A 22,200-nucleotide genomic window follows, 5' to 3' on the forward strand; every position below is an offset into this window, starting at 1 on the left:
TCAGTGGACTAACTTTGCACTTGAAGGTATGCCCGTTCACTTACGTTTTAACAGGTCTGACGCTACAGCTGTATCTAGGCTAACGGCTAACATGCTAACTATTATTTCTATGTCACTAGTCACTTGAAACAAATTTAGGACGATAGGAGACGGGTTGGCAGAGGCCTAACCGGTCTCCTGGGTTTCTGGGATCCTGCTGTTGATTTTGTTTCATGATTAATATGTTTGATTAATTAATTTGGAACATTGATTAATTTCAGTCAGATTTCTTTTGTATTTCTCGTTTTTGTTATTTGAAGATTTAATTCCTTATTTGTTTTTGTTATTTTCCATATTATTTATTGTTTGTGTGTGTGTGTGTGTGTGTGTGTGTGTGTGGTAAGACCAGTCATACTGTGAGGCCATTTTAATTTTCCCTCTATCCCTGTGGACAGGTGCTGTGGGCCCAGAGCAGTGCCCCAATTCCTGGTGGCGGGTTCTTCACTTCTCCTCAGGTAATTCTGAGACGTTTTAATAATAATCTGTGTAATAAAGGATATTTTTATACCTTGAACACCGTCTCCTGCCCAGTGATGATCTGAACCTGTGTGACCTTTAGCCTCCCTAAAAATAATAACTACTTCTTGGGGCGAAATTCCCCAGGTGGCATTGTTCGGCAACACACTCCTCCCCAACCTCCACTTGCCACACAGGGAGTCATATTCCAAGAGAGCTAGAAGGCCAGACACTGTGGTTGGAAACAGTTTTTTGTTTCTGGTCAGTTTGGAGGTTTTGTGCTGTTTTGCTTCCATAACATGCATTCTTTCATACTAGTGTAAAGAAAATGTCCAAAATATACATTTAGGTTTTTTTCTAAGTTCTGGAAATTTATTCAAAAAGCGCAAATTTGATAATGGTAATCTGACAATATGATAATGTCTCATTTGGGTATTCAAACTTAGAAATTTTAGAAAACTTGTAATACAAAATAAAGTCTTAATGTAAGTAAGCAGCTAGAGAAGTTTCATGGTAATATTTGTTAGTTAAAATTTTTACCCTAGTGCCTTTTTTTTGCCAAAAAAAATGTATGGCGTTTTACAATACCTATCTTTAAAGACTGATTTCGCAATTAGATTTTCCTCTTACTCTTAACCACAAATATCTACTTGAGTAGCACTTACATTCACCTAAACTTTACAGTTTTATTCCTATCTATATTCGGTTGTCCTCTGCCCTCCCTGGAAGACATCGCCAGCTCTCGATGCCTCTCCAGAACAAAGAGGATCATCAGGGACCACCTCCATCCTGGAAACCAACTGCTCAGCCTGCTGCCCTCTGGAAGGAGGCTCAGGAGTCTCAAAAGCAGTACCAACAGACTGAAGAACAGCTTTTACCCGTGGGCTGTCAGGACACTTAACACCCACATTCCAAATTTAATTTAACATATTTAATTAGATATCATTCATTCATTCAATATGCTCATTTGCTTATTTAAACATTTAAAAAAAATGTAACAAAAACAATAATTGTGTTACTTTAATCAACTGGGGACGTTTCATGGAAATATGTAATAGTTAAAACTTTTACCCCATTCACCTGGGGTGCCTGTGTCGTATTAGTTTGCTTTTCTGTATGTTTATTCTCTCTCTACCAGTTCCAAAAACTTTAACAGAGATGATGATTCTGTAAACATATTCTTATTATAAGGTTGTATCTGTACATTGCCAAACATTTTTTTTCCTATTTCTTTGCGTATGTTGTCCATTATATGTGCCCACAGTACCTTGACCATTTGGAGATGTGATAGCCAGTGTCCAGATTTAATTAGCGGGTGACTCAGGTTGCCAAAGCCAGACGGACATAATCAGTTTAGACACTAGCAGCCTGTACAGAAGAGCTGATTTGTAGATTGCAGTCTTTGCAGCTGCTATTTGTCACATTTTGCAAACAAATACATTTAACAAATTGAGCCTGATTTAATCAGAACATTAACCTGAAATCAACAGGAGTCACCAGATGGAGGGCCGGGAAGAAACCCCAAATGAAAATGGTGAGGAGTGCCCCACACAAAATGAAGAGGGCAAAGGGGAGCAGGAAGAGAAAGGAGGGACAGATGAAGAGATGGTGGTCGATGGAGGCATGGAGGATTGGAACGGATTTATTTCAGGGGGAACAGCTTTGGGTGAAGCAGAGGAAGGGGAGGTGGTCGCTGAATGGAGACCTGGTGAACCAGTGACCCCACAGCATGTCTTATGGCTGAACAGTTACACTAAGGGTGAGTCAGCTATTTTACCAGTAGTTAATGTTCCTCAGAACATGAAGTACTCATGCCATGATGTTTTTCATGCTGTGAAACCTTGCTTTGAAGTATCAGGTAGTTCAAGTATCGGCTGTGAGCATATTGTATGTTGTATATGGGGAAGGGAGAATATGGCTGAAAGAGGATTAGACACAGAGGTGTTGTTGTTGAAAATGAAAGGATGGAACACAGTTACAAGAGACCATGTACAATACAGTCAAATTTAATGACCCAGCAATTAAGTCTTTGTTAAGCTTTAAAGTGTTTGTATTTTGAGATAACCATAATTGTTGATTAAACTCTCTTAAGTGAAGTACCCAAAGTTTTATGGAAAGGATTGTCCACATACTTAAAGGTACTTTTGGTCTTGGACTGTTTTTCATAGCATAAACCTAATGAAATTGAAACCTAATAAAAGTGCAACTGTTTCAGAAAGTTGGATATGCAAATGGACATTCAATACCCTGATAATGGCCTTTGAACATAACAGGTGACAGGCCCCTTCTTAGCCATATCTATGAGGCTAAAAACCACCAGTAGGCAAACAACCATTTAATAAGCAGATAACACCAGAATCAGGTGCTCTTTTTGAGAAGTGCGTCTTCCTTTGGGTTTGCTTTGCAATCAGCACATTAACATGATATTAGAGAAAATAGATTTATTGTGTTAGTCTGACTAAAACCAGACTTTTAAAATAAATGTAAACATGTTAGTCCGACTGAAATCTTACTAACATACATATTCAGATTTACCAGCCTGGTAAACAAGAGAGATGAAAGTGGTCATAAAGTCAGAATATATGTCTATTTCTCGATTACCTGGTAAATTATTTATATTCCTTTACTCTGCAAGAGTCCACCCATCAAAAGAATCAAAAGGGGCTAAATCCCATTTTTTATAGAAGTAATATTCATACTGATTTAAATAAACAATCTGATAGCATTTCCAATCTTTGCTGGGAAACAGTTGTGTGAAAGGAATCACAGGCCTGTCTCATATAGATGCCTGTCCCAAATGTATGCCGGTGGAGTGCAGTGATTTAAGCAAATAATAGCCCAGGCTATTAATTGAAGTTTTACGGTAAATTAATCTTGTTTTGTGTTACCCTCATTACTGTAAATGGGATATTGGCACAAAGGCATTGGGGCACTCCCACCAGTTCCACTCTTTGCAGTTACTTCCTCTTCGTCAGTGTCATGTAAAGCATTGTAAAACACTGCCGAAGAGGTGAATTTTCAGCTGGTGTTCGCTGTATGTGTGGCAGAGTACCTGTGTTCACCAGAGGACAACATCTACAATGTCAACTTCTCTCGCTTCAAGATCAGGGATCTGGGCAGTGGAGCAGTCATCCTTGATATCAGAAAACACAGTCCAACAGGTACTTTTTTCATTTCTTTGTGCTTACATTTGTAGAGATGCTAAGGTAAGGTAAGGTAAACTTTATTGTCCCCTAAGGGAAATTCATCTTGGGCACAGTGCTACATTTCATTGCTTCACAGGACAAGATAAAAACATCATCACAATGACACAATTCTATCACATAAAACAGACATGGACTACATTTAACAATCACAACACAGAAACATACAGAGACGTCTAAAGTGCAAGAAAAAGTGCTGAGTGCTAAAGTGCTGTGTGTTTAATGCACATTGCTCTATTGCACTAGTTTTTAACATTGTTCAACAGCTTAATGGAGGCTGGAACAAATGATAATTTGAGGCGGTTTGTTTTGCACTTTGGTATACGAAATCTTCTTCCTGATGGGAGAAGTTCATATTGCTGAATGACCTCAGGAGAATGGAAAAACAAGACTCAAAGTCTAAAGCCCTGAATAATCCCCTGAGGCTGCATTCATTCTTATTTTTACAGTCTATGGACCTTACAAATTAAAATTCATTGGAAGGTATTAACTCTGTTTGGTAAAACCTCACACGCTTTGGCTAAACTTATCTATGCATTTTATACAGAAAAAAAAAAAATCTTCTTTCAAAATACATATGTGAGTTTTGTTTTAACACAGACTTGACATGATGTGAACCTACCTGTCAAAGTAAAATGAGTTGATGACAACTTACCCATTGATTTGTCTAAAATGTTGTGGTTGATAATGCAAGAGAAAAAAGTTCCACCAAAAACACAATGATTCAGCCTCTAGGGACAATGAATATCCAATAAAAATTTTATGAAAATCCAGCTGCTAATATTCAAAATACCTTGCCATAGAAAATTTTGACACAATCTTGAACTAGAGCAAAAGTCACAAGGTCATCAACTTAGAAATCATCCTGTGGGTACCATAAATATTCACACCAAATCTGATGGATATAGTAGATTAGATTAATATAATATTAAAGTATCATGAAGATGGACTGATGTTACAGTGTAGGTGATAAATGGTGTTGTCATATCAACTGGTTATTGTTTAAGTCCAGTTGTTCAAAGGAGTAAAACATAAAATTTCTCCTTAGACTAGGGCAGTGCTTTTTTACCCTCTAGCTTTAAAAAGATGGTCAGTACTGTTTATTGGCATGGAACTGTGGAGCTATGGAGACCAGAGGTTGATAACAATGCCAGGAGAAGTTTGATTATCTTTGTCAGTGAGTCCACAGCCCTTCACTGTGGATGTCAGAGATGAGCCTGTTCTCATTAATGCCCCCATGATAAATGATATTTCACCTCTTTCCAATGGATAATCCATTGATGGTTCCCCATAATGTTTTTGTGCTTCCACGCTGGCGACAGCCGTGGCCGGAGGCATAATGTTTTTGGGTTATCCACCTGTCCATCCATCGTCTGTCCATCTGTCCCATTCGCATGAACATGATATCGCACGACCACCTTGAGGGAATTCTTCAGATTTGGCACAAACATTTACTTGGACTCAAAGAATGAACTGACTAGATTTTGGTGGTCAAAGGTCAAGGTCACCATGACCTTCTATCCATCTTATTCTCATGAACGCAATATCTCAAAAACACCTTGAGGGAATTTTTCAAATTTGGCACAGAAGTCCAGTTTGAGCCAAGGATGAACTAATTAGAATTTTTTGGTCAAAGGTCAAGATCACTGTGACCTTTCATTCGTTTCATTCTCATGAACACAATATGTCAAAAAGGCCTTGAGGGAATTTCTTTAGATTTGGCATAAACGTCCACCTGAACTCAAAAATTAACTGATCAGATTTTGGTTCACTGTGACCTCACATAACATGATTTTGCCATAACTCACACAATTTCACACAAATGTCTGATACAATAAAATGATTAAGTGATGACATTCTATATCTAAAAGATCAAAGGTCAACTTCACCAGATGTGGAAAGAGTACTGAAAATTTGTACTCAAGTACAAGTATCATCTTCGACAGCAACCTCTCCTTCGACCAACACATCAAGCAAGTCACTAAAACAGCCTTCTTTCACCTTAAAAACATTTCTCGCCTCCGCCCCTCACTCTCTCGCAATGCTGCCGAAGCCCTGATCCACCCCTTCATTACATCCCGCCTTGACTACTGCAATAGCATCCTTTATGGCACAACCTCCAAACTCAATAAACTCCAATATATCCAAAACTCTGCCGCCCGTCTCCTCACTCACACCCGCTCCCGTGACCACATCACCCCTGTCCTTCAGAACCTCCACTGGCTCCCTGTTCCACAACGCATCCACTTCAAACTCCTCCTACTCACCCATAAAGCTCTCCACAACCAGGCCCCCTCTTACCTCACAGACCTGCTCCACCCTTACATCCCTTCCTGCAGCCTCCACTCTTCCAATGCCAACCATCTCACCATCCCCAAGACCAAGCACAGAACCTGGGGGGACAGAGCCTTCTCCGTTGCTGCCCCCACCCTCTGGAACTCCTTCCCAAAACACATCCGTGACTGCACTGACCTTCCATCATTCAAATCACTATTCAAAACTCACCTGTTCCATTCTGCTTTTAATGTTTAGCTACTTTTATTCATTTACTTATTTACTTGTTTTTTCACTCCCATTACTATTCCTCTTTGTCTTCGATGTCTTTGCTGAAAATTGTTGTTTTATTTGATGTGTTTGAACTGTCTCTGTAAAGTGACTTTGAGAACTTTGAAAAGTGCTTTTTAAATAAAATGTATTATTATTATTATTATTAAGTACTGTTACATTGTTTACATTGTACTCAATTATAAGTAAAAGTACTGGTGTTTAAAAAATACTTAAGTAAAAGTACAAAGTACTCTTCTCAAAAACTACTCAGAGTATTAATTACTTTTAACCGATGGATGTTTTATTGTGTTGTCAATAGCAGGCATTCGATTCGATTCACCTGTATAAAATATCAAAAACAGCTCACCTTATACAGTGAAATTACTGCAATGATATGCCTATTATGAGGCAAGAGTGTAAACACATGGCACACACATGAATACAAGGGGCTCACTGACTCCACAAGAGTCACAGCTTTCCAGTCAGCCCCAAATTATCCAACTGTAATACTGTTTAAGGACTCCAATATGCAGGAATAATAAAATAGAATATGCGAAATTACATAAATACCGCACGCAAAATAACCGTGTGGGTTTTGCACAAAACTGCAAGGGATTAGAGTGAAGTGGATGTGTCTGTAAAGGGGTAACGCTTATCATACGAAAACATTTTCATTCAGGTATCTTGAAGTAAGAGAACAAGGGACCCCTTGCTTGTGCCCTGTTTTCCACTATTTATCCCCCTTACCGACAAGCTAACATGACATGGTTAATTTTCATGGTTAATGTTTCATATGACATAGCGTCACTCTAGCACAAAATATAGGCCTGCTGAATGTAGGCCTGTGAGTATTAAATGACTACAGATTTAATTTATTGTAATGACAGTGGTTGTCCAAATATCAGGCAAACCAATGGCAGTGACAATATCTTTGCAGACTTATCTTAGCCAAAGTAATAACCAGTGCTTAATTTGTAAAATTAGAAGTAGGGGAACACTTTGGGCCTCTGAGAGAGCAGTGTTCCCCCACTCCCAAAACTGGGGGAACACTTTTTTAAGCGGCACCTGAGCCGCCTCCCTGCGCGACCCCAAATGGAATGGTTGTGACATCTAGTGTTGTCACGGTACCAAAATTGGGACCCACTGTACGATAACAGTGAAAGTATCACTGTTCTGAGTAGTATCATGATACCACAGCAAAAATGAGGCAGATGTGCTTTTTGTCATTTATAAAAAGATAAATCACTTTTCTATAATACATCAATGATATTTCAGTGGAATAAATTACTTATTGACTTATTCATACTTCAAAAACAGCATCAATAAGTGATTAACATAGGGGGGATCAAAATAAAAAAAATAAAAATCAACCAGCCACCCTCCTCCCCTGACAGCCCCTTCACAAGTAAAGAACAGTCCCTAAAGTGCGGTGAGGTTTGTGGACCGTTACTGACACATAGAGAGAAATGTGAACGGCTCGTTTGTCCAGGCACTACTGGGCAGTACTGGGCAAAATACTGGCACTACTGGGCAGTCATGACGCCAACGAAAGAGGAAATTACTGGACCTGGAGTCGGACTCGCCGGTAAGCCGTTATGTTGCGGCGTGGAGCTCACGGGATTTGCGCGGAGCGCATGGACACTCACCCTTGGCTTCTTTGTCTCCAAATCTTCAGTCCATAAATTAGTCTCTACTCCGCTGTGTAGGTATGTTACCGCCAGACACCTGTGCCTGCTGTAGCGGAGTTGTCCTTTCCTTACGTCATAGATTAATTGGCGCGGTCGCGATCGGACAGCCTTATTGGCTACAAAGATGCAGATGAAGGTTGAATATTAATTCAAATTGTGGCCGTACTCAGTAGCTACTTATGATTTAAAAGTAGCGAAGTAGTGGTGTAAATTGTACTCAAATAGGAGTAAAATTACACACTTGAAAAAAATACTCATAAAAGTACAAGTACCCAAAAAATCTACTTAATTACAGTAACGTGAGTATTTGTAATTCGTTACTTCCACCCCTGAACTTCACTGTGACGGCGTAATTTTTTCTGGCCATTATGTAATGTCATATCGTAGGAAAAGAAGGGAAGACATTTGGTCAGATACTGAATTGGTGACACTAATCTTGGATGTCCGAGAGATTTGGTCTTCCAGTCCTGGCAACTGATATGGTGGCTGCTTGTCAGCGGCGACCTACCCAAACCCAATTCCACCTTCCTCCCAAAATGTATCGATTCAAGGGTGGCATGAGATTGATCAAGCCGGATAACTTCTCATAGTGCTACATTAATTGACAATATATTTACAAATGACATTGATAATGATACAGTAAGCGGGCTATTAATAAATGACATCAGCGACCACCTTCCAGTTTTTACAGTATACAAGAGCAACTACACAAAAAAACAGCAGGACAATAAACCACATTACAGACGGGTTAGGACGGACGAGGCCATGATTGCTTTAAAAAATGATCTATTAGCTCAGAACTGGGAATCAGTGCATAATGAAGTGGATACTGACAAAGCTTATGATGAATTTTTAAGAATATTCAAACAGTTATATGATAAAAATTGTCCAATTAAAAGTTTCAACAGAAAACAAAAGTATAGAGATAAGCAGTGGATCACCAAGGGTTTACAGAATGCCTGCAATAAAAAAAATACACTATACAGAGAATTTGTTAAACATAGAACCAAAGAAGCAGAAGATAAGTATATGATATACAAAAACAAGTTAACCAACATCATGAGAATCTGTAAGAGGGAATATTATAATACACTACTAGACAAGAATAAGAAGGATATCAAGGGAATATGGAATATATTAAATGGCATAATTAGAAATGGCTCAAAACAATCTAAATATCCAAGCTACTTTATTGATAATGATAGGGAGATCAATAACATGGATGAGAACACTTTGTGATACTCTTAGTAGTAGTGATACTCTTATAGTGATACTCTTATAGCAATAAACCCAAGTTCAATGTATCTCAAACCGGTAGAAGAAAAAGAGATTATAGACATTGTCAAGAAATGCAAAAATAAAGTATCCACTGATTATAATGACATTGATACCAAACTAGTCAGAATGGTAATAGACGGGATATCCAAACCGCTAAACCACATTTTCAATTTGTCTTTCCAAACTGGTCAATTTCCTGACAGCATGAAAATAGCCAAAGTCATCCCATTGTACAAAACTGGAGATAGCACATCTTCACAAACTACAGGCCTGTTTCTCTTCTCCCACAATTTTCAAAAATTCTAGAAAAACTCTTCAACAACAGATAGACAGACAGACAGTTTCATAGATACACACAAATTACTCTCGGACAGTCAGTATGGATTCAGGTCAAACCAGTCAACTTCTCTAGCTCTAACAGAACTCATTGAAGAAATCACAAACACCACTGACAATAAGAAATATGTAGTTGGAGTGTTCATTGATTTAAAAAAAAGCATTTGACACCATAAATCATGAAATACTTATCAATAAATTGGAACGTTATGGGATTAGGGGTGTGGTGTCAGAGTGGGTCAGAAACTATTTAAAAAACAGAAAACAGTTTGTGAAGATGGGGGAATCTCAGTCATTGTGTTTGGACATTGTGTGTGGTGTACCTCACGGATCAGTGCTAGGACCAAAACTATTCATCATATACATAAATGACATATGCAGGACATCACAGCTATTGAAATTTATATTGTTTGCTGATGACACAAATATACTGGGGTGTGGTGAGAATTTGCAGCAACTTTTGGACTTAATCACATCAGAACTAAGCAAAATAAAAATATGGTTTGACATAAACAAGCTTTCACTAAACTTGAGTAAAACAAAAATAATGGTATTTGGAAACAGAAGAATCAACAATCAAGCACGGGTGCATATAGAGGGTGTTAGTATAGAAAGGGTACACAAAATCAAATTCCTTGGGGTGATTATAGATGATAAAATTTGCTGGAAACCTCACATCAAACATATCCACACTAAACTGTCTAGAAGCATCTCAGTCCTAGGCAAGGCAAAGCACTTTCTGAACCACAGGTCACTCCACATTCTGTACTGCTCACTAGTATTACCGTATTTGAATTATTGCACAGAGGTTTGGGGAAACTCATACATAAGTTCTTTACAGCCACTACTCAGTCTACAAAAACGAGCTATTAGAATAATTCACAATGTCGGATTTCGGGAACACACCAATTCATTATTCATAAAGTCTAAAATAGTTAAACTTTATGACATGGTGCAATATCAAACAGCAGTATTCATGTATAAAGCAAGAAATAATCTTCTACCACATAACATACAGGAAATATTTCAGGAAAGAGAGGGTGGGTATAATTTAAGGGGGGGATTAAACTTCAAAACTCCAAAAATTCACACATCAAAGAAAAGAATGTCTTTATCATCTGCTGGGGTGAGACTATGGAACAGTCTGAATGTGGAGTTACAACAGTGTCCAAACATGAATCACTTTAAAAACAGGTATAAACACATGGTTTTCACTAAATACAGGGAGGAGGGATTACAACAGTCATAATTAATATGTTATATGTAAGTGAGTGTATCTATATGTTATTTTCCTTGTTACTGTTGTTGTCGTATGTCGTTGTCATTATTGTAGTCGTTGTTGTTGTTGTTGTTGTTTGTTGTTGTTTCTTGTTCTTGTTATTATTAGCATTACTATTGTTGTTATTACAGTATTATTATTACTGATATGAATATTGAGTGAACAAGGGGTAGGACCAGATAAGTTTATACTTCTTCCTACTCCTTTTGAACATGTAAACGAGATGTGAATATATTGTTTTCTTCTCTTTCTAATTGTTTTAATCAATTGCTTATTTTTATTTAATTTTTTTTTTTTTTTTTTTTTTTTACATGTTCAAATAAATAAATAAATAAATAAATAAATAAATAAATAAATAAATAAATAAATAAATAAATAAAAAAAATAAAATCTTTAATTCCAGAATAACTCACCACAGCAGAAATCTGGAAGAAAAAATGAAGTCCTCTGATGGGAAAAACAAAGACAAAAAGTCTTCTTCCAAAAGTGCAAACTCGGAGAGGCTAATGCTAGCGCTAATGTTAGCTCAGAGTCTCGACTGAAAGCAACTGTCAGAGCTCACAATGTTCAGACAGGAGAAAAACGAGAAATTGACCGCAATGTCATCAGATATGATCTCCTTGGAGCAATCTCTAGAGAAAATGGGGGAACATGTGACCCACGCGGAGAGTCAGATAAGGCACTTGGAGGACAGATCCACTTTCCTGCTAAGCTACTTGCTACGGCATGAGAGGCGACTTGAATAAAGATGTGAAGAGTTAGAGAACTACACAAGGAGGAACAACTTGTGAATTTATGGTGTTACTGAAGGCTCAGAATTGGGGGACGTGGTGCAGTAGACTGAGACTTGTTGGAGCTATTGGGTACACCGTCGGTAACCATCAGCTGGAATGAGCCCACATGTCCCTCCAGCCAACTAATGACAAATGCCCAGCTGAGGTCACTCATGAGATTTGTGAACCACCATCACAAGCAACAGGTGTTGGTCAAAGCCTGGGGTATAAAAAAAAACTTACAGAACAAGGGGAAAAGGATTTACATGGACCTCGACTACTCACCGGCCCTTCAAAGGAAAAGAGATGAGTACGCCAAGATCAAGAAACAGCTGAGAGAGAAAAATATCAGCTTCCAAAGTCTCTATCCAGCAAAACTGAGGGTTCCATTTCCAGGAGGGCATCAAGACATACAACTCCACATGAACGACCTACTGACATTGGGGATTAAAACATCCATCTCTGAAGATGAAAAGTTGGATAAAGAACTAAATCAAATAGGCTGGAAGAGAGCCAACACAAGTGGCCTGAGAGATGATGACCCGCAGTCTCATCCAAGATGCGGAGGCTCTACAGCTGTCATAGTGGGCACTTTTTATCCTCCATATATGCCATCTCCTGAGCTCATTCAGTAATTTTCCATTCACCCAGCCTCATCGCCACACCTACCTGCCAGCCTATCACCTATCCACACATTTTCCACTCCTGCTGGTCTACCATCAGGCTAACGCTGCTCACCTGTGAATCATTATCCCCTGTCACTATAAGGATGCCCACTTCACAGACACTCCTTGCCAGATTGTTCTTCGCCTACATGCAACACTTTCTAGCATTTGTTTCTGGACTGCTTCCCTGGTATCGACCCTGCCCATCCCTAACGCTACTGCTTTGTCTGCTCCCTAGTAAACCACTCTGCTCTGTTTCCAACCACAAGTTCTGCTTCTGCCTTCCTAGTTCCTGTTCACCTGTTTTCTGGGGCTGTCTGAAAGGACCATCACCCAGCTTTCCAATGTCAGTTTACCAGTTCAGTTACCTGTGATCGTCTGTGGTTTCTTGAACCACAGCCTTTCTGACATAGCTCTCTGCCTGCCTCCTATTGTTACTATTACACATAATTGAACTGTCTGCTGTGTGTGTATGCCTGGTGGATGCCGGCACCTCATCTGTGTGCAGCTTCAGCATTCCATGCGGACAGATTCTATTCCCCTGGGGGCCCTGAAACTGAACATTGACTCTCTCTGTAGCTTCCCCAGTCTGCACTCCCTGTATTTGTGTAAGTGGTGTATTATATATCAGTATAAACTGTTCTGCCTGTCCCTGGTGTTGCTTTTGGGTCCAAACTCCCCCTGTTACAATTCTCAACAACAGTTCAATCAGGAGACACTCGTTTTTTATATAAAAAAAAAAATATGTGCACATAAGAATGAAAAATGTGGAAAGTCTTTGGCAATTAGACCCCAGTGAGATGGTATGATTTAAAGAGGGTAATGAATCCACAGTCAAATACGGACCCCCTCAGGGTCTAGACGCTGGTGGTGGTAGAGGTGGTGAAGATGAGATGAGAGGAAGATGGAGAAGTGTCGATGATCTGGATGAGTAGAGGAATGAGCTTTTGTTGAGCTTGTCCTGGACTCTGGATACGATAGCTCGAGGTGAACAGGGTGGAGGAGGGCTTGACAGTTCTGCCTCAAATAATGGCTGACAGCAGCAGAAGAGACTGCAGATTTAAAATTTTGCAGTGGCATCCTGATTGGCTGATAGAGATCATGGCAAAGACCAAACATAAATTAAGTCAGCAACAGAAATTAAAGGTCTGATGACCAAACTGTCATGACTGTTGTGAAGCTGTAGTGACCTTGGAGCCTATATGTAGAACATAATAAAAGGTCCACGAGGACAGAACATAAATAAAAGGTCATAGACCAGGTAAAAACTAAGGTCATAAGACCAACTTAAATAAAATGGTGAAAGGAAAATAAGGTCCAATGACAAATACCATACCAATAACCATAAATGACAGCAAGCCAAACGGAATTGAGGCAGACAGAATAGGAATCACATAAACATGTGCAAAGAAAATAGGTCTGAACAACAAGCAAATATCAAGTCCAACATGTAATGTTTTGTGATGTCTGTGACATGTCGTTTTTTTTCCCCGTTAAAGGTTTTTTTTTGGGGAGTTTTTCCTTATCCGCTGCAAGGGTCATAAGGACAGAGGGATGTCGTATGCTGTAAAGCCCTGTGAGGCAAATTGTGATTTGTGATATTGGGCTTTATAAATAAAATTGATTGATTGATTGATTGATTGATTGATTGATTGATGGATGTCTGTGCCTGTGATATCTGTGATCGATCTCAGGAAATCAGTTAGTGGAAACGAATTTTCCTCTGGGATGAATAAAGTAAGTCTAAGTCTAAGGGCCCTATTTAGATGGTCTAAAACACAAAGCACCAGGCGTGCGGCCTATGGGCGTGTCCCAGTCACTTGCTAGTTAGACAGCGTGTTTTCAGACTGTGCGCCATGGCGGACAGGGTTGGACTTACTCTGTGAATCAGTCATGGGTGTGTTTTGGGCGTATCATTCAATAAGCCAATCACAGTGTCACCTCTCATTCCCTTTTAAAAGAAGCGCGGTTGGAGCACACAGCGGAGAGTTAGTTAGATGGCGGACCTACCAACTGGAAAGAGTGAGCGTTTTACAGCTGAGGAGACGATAAATATATCTCTATATCAACTGTCCTGTCACATCTGATGACAGATCAAAGGGGATTGGCACAGTTTGGCACATGTAATGGAAACCTAACCTGATTTGATTAACACAGCTGCAAACTAATAAGTTCACATCCCTCTCAGCCAACCACAAACAGCCACAGCATCAGATAGGGAGTATATATTCAGCATCTGTCATCTTAGAAAAGCCAAAAGAAAAGAAACAGAGTGAGACTACGAGAGAGAAAGAGAGAGCGCATGCACAAGAGAAACGCTGTCAACAAGTTGTAAGTTATTCAATTTTATTTTAACCCGGGAGGTTAGAGAGCCCAGCTCCCTCTCCAGCATCCTGAACCCCCCCACCTGAAGGACCAAGAAGGGCTGGTCCCTTGGCTGCACCCAGGCTGTCTGGTCTGGCTGTGCGCGGGCTGCGGAGCTGCCCCCGGGTGCCCCCGGCTGTGCGGCTGCTGTGCATCCTCCTCCTCCTCTTCCCCCTGACAAGATGATCTTCAGTTTTACGTTCTAAAAGCTTTTTTTTTTAAATGTACATTTGTACTTGTAGGGCTATAAGTTTACGTTTTTAGTTCACAGAAGTTGGTTATTGTTGTGTTTATGTCAAAATAAAGTTTATTAAACGTTTTCACATCTTTGATTTTGTGATTTACATGCCAAAATGATGACAATTCAATTGGGAAAGACAAGTTCATTTTACAAGCTATGCATCATCAGCCCGTGGAGGTCTGCTCGCAGTTCCGTATATTCGGACACTGCGAGCTTGGACCTCCCGGATTATGATGATCATTATTACTGCGATTAGATCGTTCTGATTAATGACTGACCATTAAGACATGTTTCTGATAAATATTTTAATGTGCACAATAATAACCTTTCACATTGTAATCACATTTTTATTTGTTATCTTTTGCATATGTGTGGCTGCTCCGTGTGTGTCTGAGCAGAGTGCACACGCGTTGTGCACCCGCCTAGAGACACATATTACTAACTTGTTTAACAGTGAAATACTGCGCCGTTGACTTTAGACCAGGTTTTTGTTGGTCACTGGTGCATTTGCTTTTTATGTCATCTAACTAGCAACGCGCCATGACTGCGCCTGACCACTCCTCATTTTTAGACCAACACACCCAGAGAAGTGCAAGTTCAATTGCTAGTTAGATGACGGGGGCGCAGGGCGTGAAAATGACAACTGCGCCTGCATCTAAATAGCAATGACACTTGTGACATGGATTATGCACCCTCCGCCATTTAGACCATCTAAATAGGGCCCTAAGTCAGCTATGACAAAAAAGCAATATGACAACCAAACGGAAATAGCAAATGGCTGATGCATGACAGAGCCTTTGTGCTCCACTGTCTCGCAGGTTAACTTATATCGCAGCGGTGCCTGGAAAGTGTGACGTGTGTGGTTGTGCTGCTTCCGTGGTCCTGCCAGATGCCTCCTACTGCTGTTATCATTAGTCGTACTTCTACTGTTATTATACACATATGATTATTGTCACATATGTATACTATCAGATATTAATATATACTTAAAACATATTGTACCACAATAGCCAGAATTATAATTATAATATTATTATAATATTATCACATTCATTAATGTTGTTGTAAGCTACTGTCATTACCGTCTGTCCTGCATTTCTCTCTCTGTCTCTGTTAATTTATTATGTTCTGTTCTGTACGACATCTCTTGCACGTCTGTCCTTCCTGGAAGAGGGATCCCTCCTCAGTTGCTCTTCCTGAGGTTTCTACCGTTTTTTCTACTGTTAAAGGTTTTTTTTGGGGGGGGGGGGGTTCCTTATCCGCTGCGAGGCAAATTGTGATTTGTGATATTGGGCTTTATAAATATAATTGATTGATTGATGACTGTGACTCCATCAAATATGAAGATGAGCAATAGCAGGGACTTGTTTTAGAGGTAGCGGATGAGAAAACCATGACCACCACCAGCTGCATGAATAGCAAGAAATTAGGGCACAGAAACTTGATTTATGAAACACTGCTAATATTGGGTCATACCTGACCCCCCAAAAAACCCACGGATGAAGTTATCCATGAGTACTTTGCTAATCTGGTGATAGTAGAGAAATTCTGCCCTGGCAATTATTGCGACAGTTGAGATTTATGATGATTGAGATAGGGTCGCCAATGGCCAAATACAGCTTGAAAAAGGTCAAATGGCCATGCTACTGGCTTTATTTGGTAGGAATGACTTTGTTAAATGTTGCTGTTGTCCCTGGCTTCATATGAGTAGAGGAGAGTCTGCTAGCCTTTTAGAACATCCCTGCCTTGCTCTTTACTACTTAGTGACTCCTGACCCCCTCCTCTCCCACTGCAAAAGGCAGGCAACCTTGAAAGTGCGTCGGCATTAGCATGTAACTTGCCTGGTCGATGCACAATCTTATACTGAAAATTAGCAAGCTGCTCAACCCAACGAGCCAACTGTCCCTCTAGCCCCTGGAAATTATGTAGCCAACGCAAAGAGTTGTGATCTGTACGGAGCACAAATTCCTTACCCAGAAGGTAGTGTTTGAAATGCTTTGTAAAGGTGACCATACTCAGAAGCTCTTTTTTTGTGGTAGCATATTTATGCTCTTGTTTAGTTAGGGCCCGGCTAGCATACGCAACAACTCGCTCCTGTCCCTCCTCCCCCTGGGATAAAACTGCCCCAATACCCACATCACTAGCATCAGTGTCCAAAATAAAAGTTTTACTTGGGTCTGGATAGGCTAACACAGGAGCAGTAATAAGGCTGGCTTTCAGACGATCGAAGGCCTGCTGACAAGCATCAGTCCATTGGAAGCGCTTCCCCTTCTCAACAAGCTGGTGGAGGGGTCGAGCAATGTCTGCAAAGGCTTTAACAAAACGCCTATAATAGGAGGCCAGCCCTACAAAGCTCTGGACCTCGGTCTGATTTTTTGGGACAGGCCACTCTCTAACAGCAGCCACCTTAGCAGGGTCTGCCATAACCCCCTCAGCAGAGATAACATGACCCAAGTAGTGGACTTGGGTCGCAAACAGATTACATTTAGAAGGTTTTATTTTTAGATTAGCTTGCTGAAGTTTCCCAAGAACGTCATCAAGACGAGCCAGGTGTTCCTGAAAAGTGCGTCCGAACACAATGATATCATCTAAATACACGAAACATGTTGTCCATTGCAAATCGGCAAGGATCAAATCCATCAATCTCTGAAAAGTGCTAGGTGCATTGCAAAGACCAAAGCTCAAAACGTTGAATTCAAACAACCCCTGACGTGTTGTGAAAGCAGTTTTGCAACGATCTTTTGAGTCCAACTCCACCTGCCAGTAACCACTAGCAAGATCAAGAGTGGAAAACCAGCAGGCGTGGCTCAGGCTGTCGAGTGCATCATCTATCCTAGGGAGAAGATATGCATCCTTAATGGTAACGTCATTCAGTTTTCTATAGTCAACACAAAATCTGAGCCCACCCCCCTTTTTCCGCACCAAAACCACAGGAGCTGCCCAGGGACTACAGGAAGGACGAATGATACCGCTATCTAACATTTGCTTCAGATTATCTGCCACCTCGTGCTGCAAATGAAGGGGAATCCTTCGTGGAGCTAACTTAATGGGCTTAGCATCACCTGTATTGATTTCATGCATGGTCAAGTGAGTCCTACCTAGGTCAGTCTCACCCTGACTAAAAACAGAGAGGTTCCGATACAGTAGCTATTTCACTTCCTCAATTTGCTGAGCAGAAAGACCTTTGTCACCCACCCCAAACTGGCTCACAAGGCTATCAACTGTCCAGGGTTGCTGACTGCCCTCTGTCTCCTCCATACACTCTCCCCCCTCATCAACCTCTGTGTCGGTAAAAATGGTAACCAACTTTCATGCCCTTTTTTTAATGTTAAGGCATCATTAGTTACATTAATGACCCGCACTGGTAAAGCCCCCTGCTCCACTCTGCAAACCACACGAGCTACCAGTAAATCACAATGCTTAGACAGGGACGGGGAGGGTTCCAACATCCCCTCTGCATAGTCCCCCCATGCACTTTGGACCCTGCCGGAAATGATAACTTCACTGCGTGGTGGTACTACAGTATCAGACTGAACAACAACAGGTTGGGACTGTAATGTTGGGTTGAGATCTAAAAGAGGAAAAGTCTTTCCCATTATCCGGCAAGTCTTCTCACCAAGGTCAATAACGGCACCATATTTAGACAGAAAGTCAAAACCAAGCAGGATTTCTTCAGATGGTATATCAGACACCAAAAAATTAGCAACCAAAGCAAGGGAATCAAGCTGACACACTGTGTGCCAGCCCCCAAGAATCTGCATCCCCCCACCATTAGCTGCCCTTGCATCCCCAACATATTCCTCCAAGTCTGATCCTCCCTTTGTGATAGAAAGCCAGACACTCTTAGGTATAACGGACTGTGTGGCTCCAGTGTCAACCAACACATAACAGCTAAACCCACCTATCTTGGTGGCCAGATAGCCAGAACCTCCAGTAGACTTCTCAGGGGCCGTCATTAATGACTCTGGCAGGGGGGGCGGGCATTGGGCCCTCTGTGCTCGCCCCCTCTAGTTTCCCTGCAAGTAAGGACAGTTGCGGCATATGTGTCGATTACAGCCGCACTCCCAGCAGCCCCCTGCTCGCTCTCCAAGCTCACGTCTAACTGTGGCAACTGCTGGCTAAGAGGATTAATGCAGCAGCGGGTGTCGGGGCAGGGGGTCCAGGGTTTGCTTTTAAAGCCTGGAAATCACTCTGCAAAGTTTTAATCTCTTGTCTCAACCTTTCTACCACCCCCAATAAGGTTTCCATCTGCTCCTCCCCCTTAGATTTCTGTTCGGAGACCCCCCTAACCTTGGCATCCTGGGCTAGGTGGCTATTTTCTAGGCCCCTGATGAGTTCAAGTTCTGCAGCCAGATTTATTGCGGCCTCTAAAGTTGCAGGTTTTGCACTGCGAAGACTCACACGCAAATCCCCACTGCCCACATGAGTGATAAAATGGTCTCTGGCCAACAAATCTTGTGTGTTGGGATCTGCAGAGGGGTAAGCTCTAGCTACTAGCCTGCGCAAAGCAATACCAAATTCATGGACTGTTTCATTGCGTAGCCTCTTCCGTGAATAGAAGCTAGCTCTGCTCCAATCGTCACTATCGCTGGGGTCTAAACACCTCCCCATGGCCTTTTAACATGATATAATTAGTTTTAGCACTTGCTGACAACCCACTATAAACTTATCTCGCTCGACCAAACAACAACCCCATAAATTTTAGTTTCAAAGATTCATCCCAATTATTCACATCAGCCGCCATCTCAAACTGCTCAGCCCAATCAGACCACTCTCGTCCAACACCAGTAAAAGTTTCTGGCATAAAGACTGGGCGAGGTGCTGCACCACCAACGCCTGACAAAGGGGGAGCATCTTGCCCTATGGCTGACACCACAGGCTGAGATGCACTACTCTCGGGCTCTGACATCTCCAAAAGATCCCACCGCTGCCACCAGTGTAATAAATGTAGGTATTGATGGAGAAAACTTGTCAGATGCCCAAGAACGACACTCAACCAGGAGGTACCAGATACAATAACAATCTTTATTTCAATAATGCAATCAAAGAAAGCTTTAAGTTAAAAGTGTGGGGGCCTGAAGCTGACACAGAGGGCATGGACCATTATACTGGCGGGGGAAACTAGAGCTGGACTACATCCCAAGAAAAAGGGTGCACATCACTACTAAAGAAAAGTAATGCACATCATCCCACAAGATGTATAACACACTTCAACTTCCGCACACAAATAAGAGATGCGAGACACACATCACTGAGAGCAATCACTACAAACTGGGAATGCACTGCAACCAACACGACACACAGTGAGTTACCCTCTGACGCAGGTGCAACCAACTAAAGTGCCCCCGCCTGGCACATGTCTAGATCCCTCCCGTTCTCTCCCCTGTACCCTCACACAAACAATATATATATATATATATATATATATATATATATATATATATATATAGGCCTACCACAACATAACAAATACAATAATAATTCATAACAATTAATAAAAACAACCGACGTAACTTGCGTGACCGTCGAGGACTAGTATTACCTTGGGACTTCTAATAATTCGTAGTAATTGCAGAGATCAGTCTGACCCATGCCTCTCTTTCGCAGTTGAAAATTATGGCTGTGTTGGCGATTATAAATGAAAGTTTTGAAATCACATTAGATCCCCTGGTAATACTAGTACTGTGCAAAAGTCCATCAAATATTATGACTGTAGGACCATGTATTAAGTTGATATAAGTGCTTTCTCAGTGGTGTCACTTTGAGCTGATCAGCCACCTGTCTCTTAGGTTGGAGTTCACAGTCGGCAGCAAGGCACTGAACCGCTTCCGTCTGATTGAGAGGCATTTTTTCAGAAACCTCCTGCTCAAAACCTTTGACTTCGAGATTGACTTCTGCATCCCACACAGCAGAAACACCTGTGAGCACATCTACAGCTTACCTGAGCTGGAACCAGAGATAGGTACAACTCCTACACAAACACACACATGCAAGTACACACGTAGACTATTTCCACAATCATGCAGGTAAATATGAAAATGTTTTGAGATGTCAAGCAAGGCTCTGTCCATAATAGGAACTGTATAAATATTCCTGGGGTATTAATAACCAATGTTAATTTTTTTTTTTTTTTTTGCAAAAAATGTTATTTCCCTCACTCTAAAATCTTAAAATGATGTGACAATATAACAGTGCAAGTATTGATTACTTTTACGAGTTAAAGATACCCTTCTCTTTAAACCTTAATACGTTGACAGAACAATAATCACACAGATAAATCACACATTAGAGGTAGAATTAATAATATTCAAAAAATATGGTGTTATGATGTTTTATTGCTCGAGGATAACAAAAAAGGTGTTTCTGTTTCTGTCCATCTGCATTAAAGTGAAATAGTCTTACACCTTGCATCTTACAATGTCTAACTCCTGCTCATCTTGTTTCTCTTTCGCTCTGGTCAGTTGAGGAAATGATTTCCAGCCCGTTTGAGACATGCTCAGACAGTTTTTACTTTGTCAGTAACAAGCTGATCATGCATCACAAAGCGGAGTACTCCAAGCCTGCAAAGAGAGAGCGACAGTTTTAGGGAACAGGGAAACTGTCAGTGAACAGGCCCAGTAATGACTCTGATGTTGTTCTATAAATTATGCTTCAGGTTCTTCGACTGTTTTTTTTTTCTATGTGGTTTTGTTTGGTGAGACAAAATCTCAACTATTGCCTGAAACTTGGGCCTGCCCATGGGCCCTTGTAAGGTTTTATTTGATGATTTTGATATATAAACAACTGCTGTGTTTGCTGTGTTTAAGTGGTTTACTCATATGACCTCTCAAAAGCTACACTCCTAACAGCTTGATTGATATGGACCTTTTCAAGATACAACCACCACAGCTGGTCCAATAAACACTTCTGTCAGACAAACATTTCTCACCTATGAAGCTTTGTTATTTTTATTGTTTTTTATTTTTTATTTTTTTTTTGGGGGGGGGGGGGGGGGGGGGGCATTTTTAGCCTTTATTTGATAGGACAGATAAGGGTGAAGGGGGGAGAGAGAGAGAGAGGGAGTGACATGCAGCAAAGGGCCACAGGCTGGAGTCAAACCCGGGCCGCTGCAGCAACAGCCTTGTACATGGGGCGCCTGCTCTACCACTAAGCCACTGACGCCCCATGAAACATTATTATAATCCTCAGAATATGATCCATTCTTCTATCTCAGGGGTAGGCAACCTCTTTAGCCCCTATCCAGTGGCTCCCTGTGGCTTTGACAAAAAATTATATGGTAATGACTAACGGCTATTTTTATTTTTTTTTTAACATTTTCATTTCCATGTGTT

The 22,200-nt window shown here is 40.9% G+C and overlaps 1 protein-coding gene across 1 annotated transcript; it reads left to right on the forward strand.

Annotated features, from left to right (window-relative positions):
- The first annotated feature begins 1,966 nt into the window (after positions 1-1,966).
- Positions 1,967-21,789, forward strand: mmp25a (matrix metallopeptidase 25a). Its single transcript, XM_078161424.1, has 7 exons — positions 1,967-2,254; positions 3,543-3,656; positions 11,643-11,653; positions 14,262-14,286; positions 14,601-14,627; positions 20,610-20,831; positions 21,331-21,789. Exons 1-7 carry the CDS (start codon positions 1,996-1,998, stop codon positions 21,453-21,455), a joined length of 783 nt encoding a protein of 260 aa, XP_078017550.1. The 5' UTR covers positions 1,967-1,995; the 3' UTR covers positions 21,456-21,789.
- Positions 21,790-22,200: the final 411 nt, after the last annotated feature.

This window comes from Epinephelus lanceolatus, chromosome 18 (genome assembly GCF_041903045.1).
Source record: "Epinephelus lanceolatus isolate andai-2023 chromosome 18, ASM4190304v1, whole genome shotgun sequence".
In the NCBI taxonomy this organism is placed as follows: domain Eukaryota; kingdom Metazoa; phylum Chordata; class Actinopteri; order Perciformes; family Serranidae; genus Epinephelus; species Epinephelus lanceolatus.